Source organism: Caloenas nicobarica, chromosome 6 (assembly GCF_036013445.1).
Source record: "Caloenas nicobarica isolate bCalNic1 chromosome 6, bCalNic1.hap1, whole genome shotgun sequence".
NCBI lineage: Eukaryota > Metazoa > Chordata > Aves > Columbiformes > Columbidae > Caloenas > Caloenas nicobarica.
Window position 1 is genome coordinate 29804927 of NC_088250.1, and position 18132 is coordinate 29823058.

The 18132-nt window shown below is 40.2% G+C and overlaps 1 protein-coding gene across 8 annotated transcripts in view; it reads right to left on the minus strand.

The window, feature by feature from the left end:
• The window catches only part of CLASP1 (cytoplasmic linker associated protein 1), a 173666-nt gene that overhangs the window by 73991 nt on the left and 81543 nt on the right, over positions 1-18132 (minus strand). For 7 of the 8 annotated variants that reach the window (XM_065637800.1, XM_065637799.1, XM_065637796.1 and 4 more), the window contains exons 9-19: positions 17244-17396; positions 16247-16320; positions 15378-15470; positions 13888-14033; positions 12987-13122; positions 12268-12338; positions 11236-11295; positions 10477-10554; positions 8524-8691; positions 7748-7797; positions 6409-6579 (exon numbers count right to left, since the gene is read on the minus strand). In XM_065637800.1, coding sequence (XP_065493872.1) covers positions 6409-6579; positions 7748-7797; positions 8524-8691; positions 10477-10554; positions 11236-11295; positions 12268-12338; positions 12987-13122; positions 13888-14033; positions 15378-15470; positions 16247-16320; positions 17244-17396 — 1200 coding nt within the window. The remainder of the gene's footprint in view (positions 1-6408; positions 6580-7747; positions 7798-8523; positions 8692-10476; positions 10555-11235; positions 11296-12267; positions 12339-12986; positions 13123-13887; positions 14034-15377; positions 15471-16246; positions 16321-17243; positions 17397-18132) is intronic. The other variant, XM_065637801.1, reaches the window with a different exon arrangement.

Below are 18132 nucleotides of genomic sequence, written 5' to 3' on the forward strand. Positions count from 1 at the left end.
GCTTTGGCATTGCACAAAGTCCTGGGGGGTAACTCAAGCTGAAATTCAACATTTCACACTGTAACAGACAGTATTGCAAAATATGTTTAGTGATGTGTATGGGCCAAGAATGGGTGAGAAGGGACTGATGTCTCCTCCTCTTATGCACAGGTGTCTCTCAAGTTATTTGCACGTGGGGCTATATGTGGCTTTATCTCTACCATTTCACCACAGACAGAAAAACTAATTTCAAGCAAGACTGTAAATAACATATCAAATAAGTTATCCAAACTACTTTTTGTTGTTAAACTCAAGCAAACACCTCCCCTCCCAAAACTTTTGCTTTTAAGTGCGATTGTTTCCATATCTAGCTCAAACTGCAGATGTAGCAATTCATATTTCATAACCATTATCTTTCTGCTCCTCTTAAAATAATTACTGCATCCTGACAACAGCAGCACAAAGGAACAGATAAGGACTGTCCCAACTAGCTTCCAAAAGCCATGAAAGTATTTCCGTAAAAAAAGCCCTTGATCTAGATTTGACATGTGACACATCGCTGTTGGTAGAGGAAGTATTTTGAAAGACTCCATACAAATGCTTTGTGTTAAGAAATGATTTGTGGTTGTTGCTTGGGGTTTTATTTTAGGATGTTTTGGTTTTATTTTTAAGTTATTGTCAGTTTTTACAACAATCAATGGATTAGAATCAACCTTAAAATATCTTAACATGTGTCTAAACCTAGGAAGGTTGTTTTGGTTTATTTTGTTTTTTAAAGAGGAACAGCAAAGGAAGATTCTACAATAATGTTTTTGCATGACAAGAGGCTTCATCCAGCAGCATTACCCTGAGCTCCTCTGGGAAGATACTGCAGCATCACCATCCCCAGTGCTCAGAACAGACATTGGCTTTGTGAGACTCAGTCTGTCTATTACACTGAAAAAAAGTGGCTTTCAAAGAGTCTAGAAATGGTATATAACAGCTCCACAACAGAGTTTAATCAGTTCCATGCTCTGAATAATTATATCTACAACCACACAAGTTATATAAGGAAGCACTGGGATGGTAACAGTCTCTCCACAGACCAGGTTAATGCATTTAGGTTACTCAGCACAGGGTTTTTCCCCTGCTTGGAGAAAAGCATTCCCAAAAGAGCCTCTAGGACCCCATCCCAAGCTGTGTCACTGTTAAATGACACGTGGACATCTGTGAGACATGCACACATCAGCTAAAAACGTGTTTTAAATATAAATCTGTAAATGACTTTTTAGAACCACCATTGGAATGGTTTCCACGCATATCTAGCACATGTCCAATGTTATACTAGTATAAGACATGATTGCACCATAATTTCCCCCGAGAATCACTTGACCCTTCCTGGAAACCATCAGCATATGCTGCCTCTGCTCTCTGCATAAGAACTCCCTCCAAAGCAGAGGGTTGAGGGACCAGCAGTGGCACCACTTTGCCCTATACCAACAAGCACAGGCAAGTCAAGTCAGCACTTGCAAAAGGATGGACCAAGAGAACAAAGGAACCTACTCCCTGAGCATTTCCATTTCAGACACCACGTACAGTCGTACCTTTGAATCAAGCCTTTCCCTTGAGGACAAGCAAGAGCTTTAAGGCAGAGAAGAAAACAGGAATGGTGATTTCATAAACCTTGTGTTACTCCCAAAGCCTTCGGTTACGGCTCAAGATGTTCACCTGAGCCGACCGCTCTTCCTGAGCCCAAGTTCCCTGAAAACTACAAACCAGATTTTATTTCCTTTCTGGTGAATACTAAAAACGATTAAAAATTGTGCTGCTGACTCTGGAAACTGCTGATTTTGTTTTAAACTTGCCAGTTTCAGGACAGACCAGCTTCCCCCTTTTGGGAAAGGTTTGTCTGAAGGGCTTGTCTTTAGGCTACACCTTTGGAAAAGAGATAACAAAAGTTCTCTGAACCATTAATCTGTACTGATAATCAGCATTATGCACCTTTTTAAAAATATTCCTTGAAAAGCCATCTCATGGTAAAACAGACAAACTTTTCTGAGGTTTTTCTTTTAATCAGGTATAACAAACATGGATTTAGGACACAACTGCTATTTATGTAGCACCAGGTGTTAAGTCCTGATCAAGACTGTAAAGGTTTAGATCTTACAGGCTTTCTGCCTGCAAAACTCTTAGGGCAGTTCAAGAGATACCCACACACAAAGGGTCTGGGCAATCAAGACATGATGGTGCACTGCATGAAGACACAGCCTCGCAGCACAGAGACAGGAGAAGACCTGCACAGATTTCCGTGGTAAACAGACTCACGCTACCTTTCCATAAGGAAGAACATTTTATCAGCATTTGTCAATTGGGATGCCACTACTAAAAACCAAAGGACTGATACTCAGCTCTTGACTTGTATTCTTGCCACTGACAATCTACTCCATCTTGCTCCTGTTTTGAGATGTCTGGCTCAAAAACAAAACACTGAGGAGAACTGAGGGCAAAGCAGACAGGAACTGCCAAGTTCACACAACGCTGGCTCCTGGCTGAGGAGAAGGTGCAGAACTGTTGCCCTGTAGCTACAGAAAGCCATGATGGGAAGCAGACTGCAGATTTAGTGTCAAGCTGAACCACAGAAAAAAACCACAGGGATTTGTTCTTAAATTACTTACTGGTGACACGGAGAAAAAAAAACAAACCAAAAAACCCAAACACCAACAAAAAACAAAAACAACAAACAAAACCCCACCAAATCCCAACAACAGGGTCATGGGTGTGGATGGAATTTCTTATGTTCAAAGTGTGTCCAGAGCAAGGGGATATTTTTCTCTTGCCCTGCCCCCACCTCCTAGTTTTTATATTTATGTGAAAAATACAAACTTTTGCCTTCCCTGTAGTTCCTGGCAAACTCTGCAAGATCAGAGAGTTGGCAAAAGACCTTTCTCAGCTTTTATCTCCAGGACACACCAAACCCTGAACAAAGACTGGTTTTCCTTTAACTCTCTCAACGAAGGAAAATAAAGATGAAGAGTTTCAAACAGTGATTAACCTGATCCTTCAAGTGTGTCATGTTGTTATAGTCCTCTCTGATCATCACTTCCCTAAAGAAAGAGAATCCTACAGTAAAATGAAGAAAGGAGATTTGGTATTAACATGAGGTTGGTGACAAACTCCATTTCTGAAAGTTCATCTCACAATCTCTCCCCCAGGCAACTTGCTGGTTTCTACTGCAGATCTTTACCAAATCAGATCTGTTTCCAATGTAGCTGTATTAAAAAAAAAAGCCACACCACTAATCAAATAAACCCCACTCTCATGCATGAAGACAATAAACCATTTAATAAAGTAAAAATAAAGGTATTCCAGAGGACAGATGTTGGAACAGGCCTTCACAAATACTATTACAGCCTGGGAGAGGACTGAGACCTGCATAGGGTATTTCATAAGTTAACATTCAACTTTTAATGTCAAGGCCAAAAATAGATACATTTGATAACTGGGGGGAAAGGAAGAAGAGAAAAAGGAGGGTCGGCAATGAACAAAAAAAGCTCAGGATTACAACAATCTGGAGCTTTCATCTAATTCATCTGATTTAGAAATACAGGTGTTTAGGCCAACTTCATATTCCTTATCACTGACAGATCACAAAGCACAAACACTTGCCCATGATGCAGAGCCAGTTAAGCTCTCAACACTAAGATTAAGTGCCAGTTCCAAAAATGGTAGAGACCCTTCCCTCAAAATAATGAATCAATGCATCAATAATAGCAAGGAAAAAACACACACGTCACAACGGCACAGTGGCACTTCTGAGAACACCACATCCAAATACAGGCAGCCATCAAGAATACAAGCACAGTCCCACAAGACAGTAATAGATCCCTTGAAAAGAGACTTGCATCAGGAAAAAAAATGGGTTTGTTGGGGGATGTGGTGTCGTCTTTATGTGTAGAAAGCATTCTTGTTTTCCACTCCTGTCTACCTCAGAAAAAGTGATTTCCCAGTGATGTTTTTTTGCTTGAGAGAAATAAAGAACAAGCTCTGGCAGCAAGCCGGGAAACCAGACTGGAGCCTTCCCAAACTAGGAGGCTCAGTGTTTCTGAAAAGAAGCCTTTCCTCCAGCTGTCTTAGATGTAGCCATCTCACTCAGACAGTCAACAACAAAAAGAGAGCGCTCAGGTTTAAAAAGGTTGACTAAATATTCCTTCCCTAGAGATCATTGTTTACTGTCCTCATTTTTCTGCCATGTGATCATCTCATTCAATTCTCTCACTGCCCAGTCTCTTCCCAAAAGCATTTGGCAGCTGCGACCTGAGCTTTGGATGGAAAAACACAGCAAACCTTTACACATCATAGGGCAAGAAAACACAAGCCCTGTGTTGGTTTTCTTGGGTTTGTTTTTCAGGTTTTTGTTGTTGTTTTGGGTTGGTTTTAAATTTTTTTTATCTGTGTGCAGGTCACCTTCAACCAAAAGCAGTGCTTTTAACAGGGAGGCCCACACACAGCTTTGTGATCAGAAGTCATAAAAAAAAGTAGTGCCCATTAGTGGGGAAGAGCTTGAAGAGAAAGTGAAGAATACCCCATGGCATCAAAATGAGCAGGACAACCATGCAACACTTCATGCAGGTCACCAGTGAACATGGATGAGAACCAGATAACACTTTGAGAACAGAGACCAGGTAGGGTGGTACAACTGTAGACACACCTCAGTTACACAAAGACTGCTTACCCTCAGTTTTACTGGTAGTACCATCTTTAGGCAAATTAGAAAAAAATAAGGAAAGTGTTAATAGGGAAAATCAGTAACATCAACAGAAGTGGGCACTATATATTAGCTACAGAAATATGCAAAAAGAATTACACAATTAAAGAAATGAAAAAAATTGACCGAGCAGCAAATCAAAGCTTGATGTATCTGAAGAATATGCAGGTTTTCTCTCCTGCAATAACCAACCTTTGTCAAGCTCCATTTCTTTGTTTGCCTCACCATTTCTCTCATAGAACATGCAGGTGACAAATGTCCCTACTAGCTCCAAAGGAAACAGGCTCCTTCAGGAGCAGCCACGTTCACATCACTTAGTGCATTTGTTGCTTTTCTTCTAGTGTCTTTTAGGACAAGACTAACACCGTGTTCAGACTCCCAGCTTCAAGGACAAAGCCAACTTGAGAAGACACTTCCCGCCCTCTTCCGTTCTTCACGACATAGGTTTGAAAGCAGTTTTGCCACTGAAGCCAGTGCACAGAGCGACTGAAAAATGGCTGCATCTGTAAGCTCAAGAGCATGCTATTACATGATCAACTTCATATTCTGTATTATGTTTTCACTGCAATGTATCTAAATCTTGAACCAAGTATGAACCATTTAGATCAGAATAAGAACTCAACTTCTGAACCAAATACAACCAACACATTTAAGCCAAGATAAGATATTTCAGACATGAAAGAAATGTGTCTACAAAAGGAATCTATAGAAACCATCCCTATATAATTCACCAAGAGTATTTTAATCAGACTGAAGACCAAATGCCCTACACTAAGGAGAAGCAACTTTTCAACTGACTCAGTGAAGACAACCTACACAGCTTAAATCAAGATCACTGAAGACAATCTACACAGTTTCAATCAAGATCACTGATTTCTGATTTTTCTCCCTCTTGTAAAGGTAAATAGATGAAAAGTCTGGAATGAGATTAGCATAAAGACAGCAGAATGAGAAACTAGCTCAGATGATCAGCTCGCCTCAAAACCAAGTTGAAGCTCGGTAAATATGGTGTCAATCACCACCTTGCGTTTCCTCTGCCATGCCTCCTTCAATGGCATCTCCAGGAGAGAAAGATCAAATGCAAACTTTGTTGTAAGAAATCCTGGGGCACCTGAAAGTAATATACGATGCTTTGAGAGAATAGTGTGACATGTGGCTGTAAGCCAAAAAGAGTCAGCATAAGGAACAGATACTTATATCCTGTGTGGTGAAACAGGAAGGCTAACTTCTTCTACATCATCTTCTTTTGTAAAACAGAAAGTGATCAAGCTCAACTAAGATGTACCATTCAAAGCATAAAACAATTAAGGGAAAACAAGTTTCAGGAAAGGAGGGAAGGAAGAGGAGGAACAGGGACAGGGGGACATGTCAAAAGGAACCAAGCAGTAAGTATCTTCTTCAACAACGTCCCAGAATCGGAATAAGATCTGCTTTTCCCCAGAAAGAAGAAGTAGACACAGACAATTATACAATTCGAAAACTAAGAAGTTATTTCAAGTCAGTTCTGTTACAAATTTTTCCCTTAACCCCAAAGGGCAAGAGATCACATGCTGATCCTGGAGAGCTGGTAACTTTCTCAGAGATAAGTTCTTCTAGTTGGAGTTTAATAGTCAAATAAAAAGTACAGGGCACTTTCTGGTAGTCAGGAAAGCTAACTGCAAGAGTAGAAGAACACGTAGATTTACCTAGTGATGCGTATGAGCCTGGGGGCAAGGCTGCAGCAGAACTGAAGGGGGCGGGTGCTCCAGAAGACGTCACTTTTGACTTGGCACTAGCTGCTGCATTCACATCGACGTCACTGCGGGATCGCTGCAGGGATCCTGGTGTTGACACAGATTTTGTACTTACTGTAGATGCTGCAGATGGGAGTGGGAGATCCAGAATAAAGAAGATTAATTTTTTGAGCTGTGTGCTTCAAAGAGCCTGACAAGCAGTTTAAAGTACTATTTTTAACATTCCCTGCTGGAACTGAAATACCTCAACTAAGAATGATTATCAGGGCAATGTGGGCTTCCCCACGCTGCCTGCAAAGATATTTCAACGGTGACCTGATGCAACCTCTAAAAGCTTTATCAGACACTATCCTAAATGCTGAAATCAACAAGGCTGCCAGGCCAGTAATAATGGAATTTCTAACAGAAACTAGATGGGAAAGTTCAACCATGGTACCCATTACCAGCTGGTGAGTTGCTGGTAAGAGAGACCTGCAGGTCCTTCAGTCCAGGTTCTACTAACTTCCCAGCACCTTGTCTTCTCATGAGGACTGCTGTTCCCATCACCTGTTGATGCTGACCCTCTTAAGCATGAAGCTTGTCTATTCAGCTGCAAGCAAACATGCATTTGTGTGCACAATCAAGTAGGTTACGCAACAATATCTCCTTGAATCAAAGGTCAGTAGGGTGTACTGTACACACAAACCAGCCAGAATCCCATCTGGGTCAGATGCAGAAGGCAGCTTATCTTCTACCAAAGTTTTGTCTATTATATTCTGTATTAAAATTTATTATTTAGATTATTGTATGCATTTATTTAGGACAGTAAAGCTGCACCTAAATATTCCATCTGACAGTAAAAACAAATTAGCAATGAGATGGAGCACTGTAGGGCTTGTGTGCTGATGATGCCTCCAGTCAGTGCTGAGATCACAGAATAAAGGACAGAAAATTGTATAGCTGAATGCACCATTAGACTATGTAGCTGTACATCTTTGTATCAGCAGTAGTTTGTTCCAGCTATTGCACAGCTAAACATACTTTTGCTACAATTTTCAAGGATTTTTAGCCTTCCTTTCAGGTGCAAGCAAGATTTAATAACTTTCAAAAGCATCATTACATCAGCAGTTGAGGCACAGAATGTGTGTACAACCTAAAAGTAATTAAAAATTTTACATAACAAGTTGTCATTTTAAGGAGCGGTAAAGAGTGATCAAAATTTTCTTTGCATATTATAGTGTCTGAAATTCTCATTTAATTCACCACACTTCCTCAGCAACACCTGAGTACACTTTTCTGCTCCTCTTCTCACCTCTAGATGTAGTACTTCCAGTAGGACTTCTTTTGGCAGACAATGGACGGCTAGAAGTTAATATAAATATTTATTAAAACAAAACTGGTATTTCACAGTCATCAGTAACAGTGCTACTCTGTTCCTTGGGTACAAAGCTGAGATAACAGGAAGTTATTTATATACACATAGACTAGCAAAGCTGATTGTTTAAGACTAAATCAGCACCACCATGAAATTATTTGAGCAAGAAGACACTTTTAAGAACACTTTTTGTAGATTTAAAAAGTTACACCAATAAGTTATGGATATTTTCCATATAGGTCTAACACTTAAATTGCAGGCATTTGGAGCCTAAGTTGACCATATCTCTAAGAAAAGCTAAAATACATTCAACAGAAGAGTTACATATTGATTTTGCAGTTACAACTCAGATTTAGTTCTCTCTTATATGGAAAGAGGCAGACTTACACCTCTAGGACTAATGCTAAACAAAGAATTTCAATCCAAGCAATGTATTAAGCATACCTGGAAAGAACGACTATCAGTTTCTGCTGACCTCTAAAAGTTCCTTGGAAAATTATGTATGGAGTCAAGATAATGACTTTTTTTAAGACAGTAATGGGTTCTGATAGCTTTTTATTTTAATACAGTTTTAGCTAAAAATATTTTTAAGTAACCAAGTGCTGAGGCCAAGCTATGACCAGATGAGACAAAGCAATGTGATGGGCTGCACCTATTCAATGGAGCTATCTGCAGTTGCTTACATCAAGAAGTAGTGACATCAAAGGACTTACTTGAGACTCTCCTGGGAGCTGGAGGAGGAACGATCCGACTGTGGCAAGGACACGATGCTGTCAGAGTTCTTCAGATGTGACTGCAGGGCCTTCTGGTAGGAAGACTCCAAGGTGTGGTACAAATGTTCCGCCTCCCGGCTGAAGTGACTGTGGAAACCCCAGTAACACCTGGAAGGAAGGTACAACACTGTGAACATCCCCTTCTCATGTTTTAGGGGGCAGAGACCTTTTCACTGCTGCATCAGTAGGCTCATTAGCCCAGTCACTTCAACCATCTAGTGCCCCTATGGCACACTCAAGACACATCACTTTCTTCCGCCAGTTGTATTGCTCAAACAGCCACACAGAAGAGAAATGAATTAAAATAAGCAGAGAGGAGCATACCACTTGATGTGTTGTGAGAACACAAGTAGTCAAAAAAGCTTTATTACAGAAGAAACCCGCATCCCTCTGGCTGTCTACCACGCACAGGAGATGACAGACTCACAGACTGATACTAGTTTGGGACTGGGTGCTCAAAATCCACCAAAAAAACCCAGCAAAGGCAGAACACACATGCATGGGCCTGATTCAGGGAAGCACCAGCTAGTGTTGTTCTCTTCCTTAACAAACAGCACTTCTACAATGCTGCAGAGACAAATCTTCTGTACTGAGTTGTGGCTATTGACTGTCTTTTCGGGAAGAAATAACAAGGAAAAGCAAAGAGATGCTTCTATGGATTTCCAATCGGTGCCATGCTGAAAATAAGAGAGCATTTTAACATGAGAGAAGAATGCCTCTCTGGTCCAAATCTCCTGGCTGATGGTTAAACACCATTCACTCTCATCACAAAGGAGATGAAGACTCTTGGCACTTTTCAGAGGGGAACTAACGGGCAGCTTAAGAATAAAATCATTAGCTCAAATGAATCAAGAATTGTGTGTGACAGCCAGTCTTCAGAGCCTCAGAGAAGTCACATGCATTCTCACATCACTAGAAAGAAGAAAATTTCCATCTTATAATCAGCCATGCTGTTAATTAAGAAGTATGGGAAGAGAGTTAAGCATGCTCTCTGAAGTCTCACGCCATTCTCCTTGCTGTCTCTTGAGCTTAACTAGTGACCTGCTGTGAAGCCTCAGTGCCTACTGTATTTTTCAGTGATGGACACATTCCCTTTGAAAACGATTTAAACGGTCTGACTGTGAAACACCTTACAACATAGCATTTAGATTAATAAAACGTATTGTTCATTTATTCCATGTTTAACAGCATTCTCCTTCTGAAGAAAAATGTTCCTGTAGTGTTCTGTTCAGAAGAGCATGGTCCTAGCACATCAGCATACTATCATAAGTACAAACATATTAATAGAAATGCAAGAGATCTTCAACAGAAGAAAATTAATTACCAGTATTAAAGTTTCCTATAGATACACATAAAGGTATTATTTCAATGTCATAAAATATTTCCTTAATTTAAGATACTATTTAACAGTGTACTAGCACAAGGGCTTCTGTTTCAAGAGCAGTAAATAACTTAGTCTTGCATACAGGCCAAAAAGAAAGCAAAAATATACTAGAAATAATTAGTATTTTGTACTAAGCAGAAGAAGCTGCAGCTAACTGCAAGCAAGTCAAACATCCAAAAAAAAAAAAAAGGCAAGGTTACTAGTTCTCAACTCTAGAACAACTCTGGTAAGCATTTTACTGCTCAGATAGATAAAATGACAACAAAATATTACAAGAACAAAGTGAAGTAAGCACCATTAGAAGATGCAATACACACATAACTCAGCCCTATGCGATCACCTTGTATGACATCTGCTAAGTACACGCTCCCACTGAAGCCAAGGGAAATTTGGCATTAACTGCCAGGAGAACATAACTTGTCTGAGCTTGAGCCTCCAGCATGCAATACCATTGACTCACAGTACAAGAAGGGGAAGAGGAAAGGACACCAACAAGAGCTTCCACTTACTTTCTTGCCTCTATCCTGGCTTCAGAGTCTGCATCATGAATTCCCTTCTTTATCGTTTCAGCTAACACTGATATGTGCCTGAAATAAGAAGGAATATATTATCCAGTAGTCCAGAAAGACACACCATACTTATAAACAAATGACTAATTTGATTTTGCCTCTGTCTCCAAGAACAAAGAGTTCATCACATCCATTTCCATGCAAGATCCTTTGGAGCCTTTATTTACTCTTACAAGTCAGCTGTATTTCACCCACACTTCTGACTAGGAAAAGGCAAGCAGCATTCTTCATGGTCAGTCTTTAGTTAGCTACTAAAACTGCCTGGGTAGTCTAGGGCTAAGGAAATTTTGTCCCAGTCTCTTCTCCCACAATTACTTCCACTGTTCCTTAGTCTGAAGTGCTGTAGAAGCCCCGGAAGCTCCTGACAGACATCTAGTAGCTTTTACCTCATCACCTCACTCCAGGGTGCAAAAGGAGCAGGGTGGGGGAAGAGAAAACACTGCTGAGTTTACCGAGTTCAGGGATTCGCTTAGCCAGGTTTTCCAGGGCTGGAATAGAAGACAGACTCGCCAAATTCTGACTGCCAGAACTACAAGGATGAATGTTGTACATGCACCTATATAAATGCCTTTTTTGTGGCACAAATATCTCTACTAGAGCTACCTGATATAGTCTGACCTCTTAGATTATCCTTTCTCCAGAATTAACCTCCCTAGACATAAGTAGGAGAGAATTAACCCGCTTGTTTTCTGAGCTTACCTTTCAAGAGAATGTGTTTGCCACTCCTGCAACAGCAAGTCTAAAAATTCATAACAACGCCTGAGAGAAGAGAGAAGAAGTGCTGAGTTCTCTGCATTAATAGACGCACACTGGCTTTGCCATACTTGGCTCTAAACAGCCATCTTTGTAATGAAGCTTTTTTGGACATCAGAATTCAGCAACAACCCCCATAAAAATACCAGCATCTCTACAAACGCCATCAATAAACGGTCTGAGGTAGCAGCCGGAGGCATCGCTCTACAGAGACCTCTGAAGAGAGGGCTTGACATCAAACAACCCAGAAAGTCCCTTTTTTCATTACACAGGATACAGACCCAGAAGATCCACGCTAATGCTATGTTGTACCTGGTAGCTCAGGCTTCACACAGAAACTTCACTTTTAGCTTCATGCAGAGACAGACCTTTTCATCTTTGATCTCCCTTCCTCATGTCAAAAAACTAAGGCACAAGTATCCTGCTATTTGTTTAAGGTTTGTCACCAAATTCAGCAGACACAAAGCCCTTCATGTTGTTTAACTAGAAGAAAACTAGCTAATCCACATGGACCAGGTGAGTCTCCCAGTGAGGTGGTGGACTGAAACACACTTAGAATTAAGTGCAGAGAGGACCATTAGCACATCCAGGCCAACTTTCGGGTGATGCTGTCACTGAACACAATGCTGACTGGCTCAAAAACAAATACGTCACTCTAACAGCTAGTAATGGGAAATAGGAATGTGTCTGTAAAGAAGCCAAAATAATACGAGATTATAATGACATGTAAGCCAAAGATTAGTTTAAAAAACATTTTTCTGGGGAAAACTGCCTTTCCTTCTCTGCAGGACTACATCTTATACAAGATAGCCGATTTTGAATTTGACTCCAATTCATGGCAGAAAATGAGATGCATTTCTTTACTAAGTGTGTATATCAACTCTTTTCACAAATAAAAACAAGCACATGAACATTAGCGAAAAGTACATGTGAACATATTTACTGGTAAAATAGAATAAATTCAAACTAAATGCTCACCTTCTAACTGCAACAGACTTGGAGGTACAATTACTGGTTATGATGGGTATTAATCGAGGGATGTGTGTATGCTAGAAGAAAAAGAAACAACAAAACTAGGAAGAAATCTTTATACCAGAGTTCCATGGAGTGAAAGGCCATCTCTTTCAGCCAACTCATCCCAGTATGTAGGTACTTATTTTTGTTCAATTCTTAAAAACAGAACTGCTAAATAAAGGAGCACTAACAGATATGGACATGTATTTTTAATATTTTCTATTTTATCTATTAAAATATGTTTATCAGATATTTTATTTTCTTCTATAATGACAGCGTCCAGTGAGTCAAGTCCCTGCAAGAGGATCTAAACTGCCAGTGTGACAACTTGAGAGATATCAGGCCATCTACAGCTTCCCCAATGAATCATGGGGCAGAAGTCACCTCTGTGACCCAATGGTTTTGGGAAACGTGCGCTGTGTGGAGTTTTAGAGCACAGTCAAGAGAATGAGTCTCTCCTGCAAGGCAGGTTTAAAACCCATTCAAAGGAAAGTGTCTGCTCAGCTCTTAGGGAGATGGAAATATATTACTCTGCAGGGCTTAACTATCATCATCTACACAAGGCTGCATGGCATCTGAGACAGCCAAGCTGAGCACAATCAGAAAAGTTAACATACATATTTTCACAGAAACACCATGGTATTTGGAACTGATAACATTGATCTCTTTTTATGCATACTTACTCGAATGATTAATCTAACTGCCACAACACCAGAAGTGGCCATGACTTTGGCACTGTTTGGAATTAGATTAAAAATTGTTGGCATGATAGCTTCTGCCCCATGGTCAAACTTGTTTCCCAGAACTGATGACAGATGTCTGAAAAACAGAATGAGTTCATGCTGGTAAGTGCATTGAGGATTAAGCAAGTCAGACTTCTACAGAACATCTGACATAAGCACATCTGACATCTCAGTCTTTGCAACTGTCGCCTCCTTTACAACTCCAAAGGACAGAGAACAACATGTTTCAAAAAATATTTCCTTTACTTCCATTTCAAACTTAGGCTCTATATTCATCTCAACTCTGAGAAACAGTAAGTTCAGCATAAAATAAAGTAACTAGCACAGCTAAAAATTTGTTATCAAACAGGATCATGCTGAAAGAATGTATTTTTCTGAACTTGTTTGTATTAGCTTCTCTGAAACTGTCTATTTCGCCTCAATATGCAAAAATTTCAAAAAAGCTGTTAGAAAAACTGCAGCACACTTTCTTGAAGCATTTCACAAAAGATAAACCATCAAAAAAAAAAAACCCAAACCCAAACTAGCTCAATCCAAACCAGAATGACACATATGCTTTTTCAGATTTATTGGTCAATCTTTCCCTCCTCGGTGCATGAATGCATGGCTTGCTTATTCACCCAGCACATCTCAAATCAGCAGCATTTAAAACTCAAAAACACTGCTTAGCACAACTACAATTAGTGACCTACATGGACGTAGCTTCAAACAGCTGCAGCAAAATCATGTTCTACCTATAACTATGCAGTACTAGCAGCACAAGCTACATCCTAAACATGTTTTAACTGGTGTCTGTTTTTTTCTGCATCACATTTCAGGCGCATTTAGGAAGTAAACTTACCCCAGTGTGATACAAGCCTCTCGCACTACTTGAGACCGCAGGTCTTTAGCAGATAGTTTAAATGCTCCGTCCAAAAGTCTTAAGTGTTGGAAGAAGTTATCATATTCTGCAGCTCCAGCCAAAAGTAAGGAGCGGATCTTTTTCAACTGTTAGAACCATAAAAGAAAGAAGTGTCTGTCAATGAGCAATAAACACAGGGGCAGTTATGTTCAGGGGTCATACTTGGTTTTCAGAGTCCTCAACATGCATTGAGGAACTCTGTTCTTGAAGTCTGAGCAATTTCATTGTTTCAGATCTTCTACCCAGTTCATAGGTTAACACAGGTTATTCATAGGTTATCCAGTAGGATAACAAACACAGTAGCTAACTTACCAGAATCCAGAAGCATTGCATACAGCCACTCAGACTATATTGTTAATAACACAAACATTACTTTTTTAAGCCAAAAGATGTCTTGAATGTTCTCTGCTATTCCCCTTTGAAACCACCCATTTCCAACAGCTTCTAAAGCTCAGGTCCTCTCAGAGGTAACTATTGTATTAAAAAGATTACTTGAAGGGCATGACTCATACTCCAGTCTGAGTAACACTGACATATCTAGAATATGTCCATTGACTTCATTAAAATAATTATCTGGCACTACTAGAAGTAGAACCCTGACTCCATCAAAGTGGGAAGTTTTCTATTAATATCACAGGAAGCACCATTTCATCCTATAGACTTTCTTTTGGACACCACCACAGGTTCTCATGTGTACCGATGCATCTGACAGTGCCTCGATTTAAGCTCGTTTTTACTCAGTGGAGCAAACAAAAAAAAAATCAAGCTGAATCAGCACAGTTTGCCACTCAGATCTGTAATACAGGATTTGACAGATATGTCAAAGATGCTACACCATGAAGAAAGCCTACATTGTAGACAAGATCATGCATCTATTTATATCATGAAAACACAGCTCACTTCAGTAAATAAAACACAATCTTGGCATGCATATAACACCTGATTTTCCACTTCCACGTTTCCCACAGTCATATTTATTTATTCAAAACCTAAGTGTGTAAATGCTTTCTGAATTGTTTTATACCTCTCCTTTTGCAAAAGTACAAATAAGCTCTCTATAACCAAAGACTTTATGCCTCATCAGGAAGTTTTAAGATATTCTGAATACCACTTTGGGCATCTTGATTTCAGCATCTGCTAGCAAATTTCTAGCTTTACATCTGGATTTGCTGCATGACTTTCAGTTCAGCCTGATGCTGTCTAAGTAGATCCTTGTGTATCAAATAGCATTTTGCTTCACAGATGTGGTTTAAATTCAGCCTCGTAAGGAAATGTTTCCCCCAAGTTTGAGGGAACATAACAGATGTTCACCACTTAAACTACGTCCTAGTCTTAATCTGAGGTTCTTCTCAGTACCCTTTCCATGGGTTTAAGCTCAGTGCAGCAAAAGCTTATATTAATATGTGTTCATATCTCAGTTCGCTACTTACCGCAGAAACTCTCTGTTCCCAGTCGTGCTTATCATCTGAAAGTATTTCTCTTATTTTGTTTATGGATTCCTCAAGATCCCGGCTGGAATAAATCTGCAAATTTAATACAGAGTAGCACCATAATGCAAGATGTAAAATCCAGAAAATCAGATCACTATTCAACTACATTCTTACATCCTTTGCTCATCAACGCTTAAATGTCATGTGCTATCCCTGGACACAGCTGGCTTTCCATAATGCAAAGAATTTACACCCATTATCCTGCAATCAAATTTTACTAAATGACCACAAGATGATTAAAGGATCGTCTTATTATTTTACTATATTTTCACAATTTTAAGCAGTGGCTATATTACTGAAGACCTACAGAATATCGTAAGTGGATATACATGCTGTTCAGCTGTTCCAGAAATAAAGCTCTGGTGAAGGAGGGAGGATACATGACATAGCTCAGCTACTCAGCTAAATATATCAGCAAATGCACACTATCCAGTTGTCACCCTCACAACAGCAGCGATTCCTGAGACAAGTCACCTTTGTTTTCCATTCCCAGGTGGTACTGATGAAAAGTAGAGAGGCTCCTGCTGACTCAGTCAGCACTGTGCACTGGGCAGCGCGCGTGTCCAGTGCCATGTCTGCTCCTGGGATATCTCTGTCACAACCACCACACCCCCAATTCCCTCCACTTACGAGGGTTTCACACAACATACTGGCAGACACCACCATTTAAAACTTGCCTCCTTCCAACTTGCCTTTCCCTTAAAGATTCGCCAACTTCACAATAAAGCACAATTTGCCAGTGATTAGGACTAGGTCCTATACTACTCGTTTTCTGCTTTTTAGTACTGTGTTTTAACATGTAAATCTACCTGAACCGTTGGGACATCTTCAAATGCCTTAATGAAGTCTTCTTCATCCACAGCACCTGCTCCCTCTTTGGCTGCTGACATAAAAATGAAAAAGCCTTTTCAATCTTCTTATCAACGAGAGAATCAATTAAGAAACCACCAGCTATCAAGGCATCTAATCAGGAGAAAGTTCACTATACATGCAGCCTCAGAGTGCTGCAGATGCGAGGAAAGCAGAGACAGAAATTCAATGCCAGGCACAGACCAGCATTCACAGCACCCTTCAACTCCTAGACACAGAGGGCACATTAGGGAAGTCATTACAGTTGTCACTCAAGAGTTAGGGGACACAGACAAAAGATGAAAGGGAATATTTACTTTAATTATACTGGAGATTTTATTTTAAAGGATTTAACCCTATTTAGAATAGATGAAGGTGCAGATTTGACAGGTGCCCTAACAGACAAATGATAGGGAAGGTAAATAGGTTCTGGAATACTAATCAGATTAGAGATCTCATATAGGGAACTTTCTCCATTTCTATAGTCACATGTAGAATTACAATTCCAAATTACTGCTCAGTTTTCTTTCTGCACATTCATTACCAGCAATGCCCAAAGGTCTCAGAAAAAGGTCGTTGTATCAGTTTTAAATTGCACGGGCTGAAGTTTAGCATGGAGCTGTAAGCAGCCTGCCTCGAACTAGAGTTGCAGCTGTAAAGGCAAAAACCTATGGACTGCAATATTGACATGATTTACTCGTACCCCTCGGTGCACAACTGCACGGGTCCAACCTTTCACAAATGCAAAACACATCACAGGGATGTGGGGACTGCTTGGAGATTCATCCTACTGAAGTTTGGTTGTGGCATGCAGACAACGTACACATAATGATTTCACAGGGGAAAATTTGTTACTGGATCCTGGGGGCCAGTCTTGAAGTCCTTGCACAATAAGCTCAAACACAAACACTATAAATACTTTGCATAAAAGTCAATTCATATATGCTATCGGCTTACTTGAAGACTTGGAGCCCAGAGCCGCAGAGCCAAGTCTGCGTGTAGTCCCCATCCCAACTCTGCGCGAGTTTGCAGGGGCCTTTGAAGATGTAGAGGAGCTAGCTGAGGAAGGTCTGTTCCCATCCACCGAGTCTTCATCGTCAAAAATTTTATCTGCCAAAAAAAGAGCACACTCAGCTGTAAGTCAAATGAAGCAAAGGGACATCCCAGGGAACACGCCCATGCGATGACAAACATGCTGCCTGCTCAGGTCTGCTCTGCCAGCTCTCCTCTCGGCAGCATCCTCATGCTAGAAATCTGGTTATTCACAAATGACCACCAGAGCACCAAACCCAATTCTTTGCTACTGCAAACACTAATTTTATAAACCTTTTCAATGAATGCATTCAGGTAAAAAGAATAAACTTCAAATCTAGAGCAGAAAGATACAAGTTACAGATAATACTTGTGATGTCTACAGACTCTCTCATGTTTACGCCTCCGAGAGCTGTTTTGCCATGGGCTGGAGCAAAAACAAGGTCCAAGTGTGGCAGGGATCAGGCAGCACAAGCTGCCCTGTCACACCCTGCCAGCTGCCCACACCAGATCAAGAATAAACAGGGTAACCTCAGAAAACCACATGGCAACACCCATGTTGTTGATAAACTCTAGACAGTTAGCTACAGACCCATCCAGAACTACAAATTCACTTTAACTTTTTAAATGATCAGTAGAGATTCTTTACAAAGAAATAGAAATACTGACCTCAAATTTATAAAAACTCTAAATATAAGGCATATTAAAACTTACTGAACCCTCTGGGTACATCCAAAGGGAACTACAGCCTCTACCTCCAAACATGAACATAAATTAACTTAAAATGAATTACAGTCACTTTGATTCTCCCTGA